The sequence below is a fragment of the Drosophila subpulchrella genome, unplaced genomic scaffold (assembly GCF_014743375.2).
Source record: "Drosophila subpulchrella strain 33 F10 #4 breed RU33 unplaced genomic scaffold, RU_Dsub_v1.1 Primary Assembly Seq354, whole genome shotgun sequence".
In the NCBI taxonomy this organism is placed as follows: domain Eukaryota; kingdom Metazoa; phylum Arthropoda; class Insecta; order Diptera; family Drosophilidae; genus Drosophila; species Drosophila subpulchrella.
In genome coordinates, this window is record NW_023665577.1 from 4,653,080 (window position 1) to 4,656,089 (window position 3,010).

The 3,010-nt window shown below is 42.0% G+C and overlaps 1 protein-coding gene across 1 annotated transcript; it reads right to left on the bottom strand.

The window, feature by feature from the left end:
* Window positions 1-1,844: 1,844 nt before the first annotated feature.
* On the bottom strand, window positions 1,845-2,548 carry LOC119560690. Its single transcript, XM_037874268.1, has 2 exons — window positions 2,294-2,548; window positions 1,845-2,237 (listed from the first exon to the last, which is right to left on the bottom strand). The coding sequence occupies exons 1-2, from the start codon at window positions 2,391-2,393 to the stop codon at window positions 2,071-2,073; spliced, it is 267 nt and encodes an 88-aa protein (XP_037730196.1). The 5' UTR covers window positions 2,394-2,548; the 3' UTR covers window positions 1,845-2,070.
* Between the last annotated feature and the right edge of the window lie 462 nt (window positions 2,549-3,010).

The following is a 3,010-nucleotide window of genomic DNA, read 5'->3' on the forward strand; positions in this document are numbered from 1 at the left end:
CAAAACTAATTTTATTCAAAGTTGATTTTGCAAATCAGATTTTGGGATATTTTAGGGTAAAGGGTCTGAATAGAAACTTTAAAGTATTTCAAATCCCTGTTTAAGCTTACTTCAAAATAAAGCTTTTCATAGTGTTTTACCAAGCATTTTTGGCTTGCACCTAAATATACTTGTTTTAATGATTATAGTAAGAGTCAGTTGGATCTTTAGAGAGCAGTTCAAAGTAGTATAATATGGCAAAAAAATCATTAATATTTTGGAATCTCTTAAAATGTAATTTTTGGGTGCCTAAGAGTATGCAGTGAATAAATTATTAATTTATAAAAATATTGTTGCATACTTTCAGACACCTGAACCGACCTTAAAAGTGATTTGATAGCCCTATTAATAAACTCCCATAAAATGCAGATCAGAAATCAAAATCAATCTGAATAGACAGTTATTAAAATGCCCACAGGCGTGGTCATAAAAACTAATCATTATCAAATCATAATTAGTGGCAGAAACTAATATTTCGTAATTTGTGTTTCAAATGAAATTGGATAGTTTTCCGTCAGCCGGAGGGCACTGTACTCGTAAACATCGCTGGCTGCCAGCGAGCGACATTGAATGTCTGGGCCGACACCAACCCCTTTTGGGTTCCCGTACCCCCTTGACCCCCCTCCATGTCGCGCCACTGCACTCCCTTCCGGTCGCTGGTCGCTGTTTCTGCTACGCTCTGCTCACAGTTTGTTAGCTTTGCTTTGTGAGGGGCTTCTGTTGCCGGTTCGCAGGGTACCAGCGACCATGGTTTTCATGGGAGTCGCTGAAGAGGGGATCGAGGGGCAGGAGCAGGAGGTGTCCTCCAGGATCCCAAGCTGGAGCTGGAGATGGAGCTGGAGCTGGAGCAACCGAAGGCAAAGGGCCGCCTGTCAGCGTTTTCTGTGCTGCGCTTTGTTTTTAATACATGTACGTGGTGGCATCGTTTATTATTATTTTTTGTGTAGCCAGCGAAGGGAGCGAAACGAAGTTAAGGACATCCCTGCGTATACGTAATGTTCAATGCACGGTGTGGCATGTGTGTGTGTGCATACATAACCCATGGGTCCATGTCACGCACACATTAGAAGGTAAACACGCGTTTCGCCACACGATGCATAAACATTTGGACATTCCATTCGCCCCAGCCATTCGGCGAGGAAAATCGCAAGGACCTGCGTGTGCGGCATCGTTGGGTTACGAACTAAATTAAATTTTTACATCAACATTTGCGCTTCATTAGAGATGGGAAAATGGTTGGTTAGATGGTTGCTGGAGGACGCATATGTGTGGGACAATGCCAAGTGTTGCTCGTCGAGGGCCCGGTGGGAGTGCCAGAATGGCCCCATGGATTGGGCTAAGCAGTCCCGGGAACAGACAAATGAGTTGCGAGTGTTATTGGTGGGCAAAATGGCAAAGCAAACTCACTAAATTAGCCCAGGGCCTTCCGGGCAGCGGGGAATGGGTATGGGGAATGGGGTTTGGGATGGGGAATGGCCAAAGGATGCTGGCCAGACAGAATGTTAAACTTATCGCAGGCATAACGATTCAATTGATGGACCAGAGGAATTGATAGTCGGCCAGATAATTGGATAGAGTCCGATGTGAGTGTCGGCGAGGTGGGCACTGCGAGGAAAATAGGCCAAGGGATGTGGTAAGTGGAATATAGAAATAACTAAGGCTCAATTTTACCTTTACATTAACAGAAAATGTATGCTAAAGATCCTTAATTAGCAAAAAATTGAAAATTAACTTAAACTCAAACATGAATCGAATAGAAAATAGGGACAACAGAGTGAATATGTATTAAAAAACACTAAGAACGATTTCAATAGGGAAGTAACACTATCTAATTTGAAAAAGCCACCAACACATAACTATAAATTTAGAAACACCCGGTCCGGAATAATAATTTCAAGTGATTATTCCAACAATATAAATTGCCTACGAAATGATACATTCAATGAAAGACAAGGTTTGCAATAAAGATCGTAGTTCCTTCAAGCGGTTCGGCCTGCTTTCGAGTTTAAAAGACCACGATCCGGAAATTCTTCACTCGGCGTAATCCTCGGCATCCTGAAGACTCTTCATCTGGATCGAGGGCATGCAGCAGATCTTCCGCTTGTTGAAGCAGGTGGTGAGGACGCGACTGTGGTATCTGTCCTCACAGTTCCACAACTCTCGGCAGGATCCACCATTTAAATAACAGCTTTCTAGATCTGCGATATGAGGTGATATGATTAAGATGGTCTGGAAAAATGATCTCGCAACTTACGAATTTGTTTCGGGTGCATATAAGTGTAGTAGCCACCAACCACTAGGAAGATTACGATTAAGAAGAGCAGGACCACAAAACATGCCAAGTGACCTGGCATCTTTGAGAGGACCGAGATCGCACCATGCGGTCCTGAAACAGTTCTCCCCGATCTCCGTATCCCTCGCCGAACTTCGTAATGTGCGGCAGTAATTGTGTTCCAAAATAATCAAATATACTTCCGAATTGAGAGCTATCTCCTTGCCTTTGCGAGCAAAGGAAGTGAGTGCTCCATTCAGAAAAGCAGGCCGACAATTATGCTCTGGAGTGCCCCGCCCCGCTAAGTGAGTAAGTAAATTATTATGATAATGCGCTTTTCGAGCGCCAGCGGAGTGCAGTCTATGGGCAATGTTAAATTGAAACTTCTTAATTAAAAACTTGCTGCATAAAAACTGGCAGCAGCAAATCGAGAAAAGCTGCACTGTGGGAAGAGTTTTTTAATTAGAGGAAAGTTCAGGGGTTTCCTTAAATTTCTCATTGGATTTTTCCTTAAAATTTAAGTAAATATTTACATTAATTATGATAATAATAAGTAAAAAATTTAACCCTATAACTGTCTATTATAATCAAGTTTTAGAGGTTGTGCTGTAGAAATTAATTTAAAATATGTGACTTAATTTCGACCAGAGATTTTAATCTAAAAGTTCTGAAAGTTTCCGGGGAAGGTTAAGGGCGTTT

Excerpts from the sequence above, each read along its gene's own strand:
- LOC119560690 (XM_037874268.1), bottom strand. The coding sequence starts at position 2,393 with ATGCCAGGTCACTTGGCATGTTTTGTGGTCCTGCTCTTCTTAATCGTA. Across the intron at positions 2,238-2,293 it reads TATGCACCCGAAACAAATTC|ATCTAGAAAGCTGTTATTTA; the intron begins GTAAGTTGCGAG and ends CTCATATCGCAG.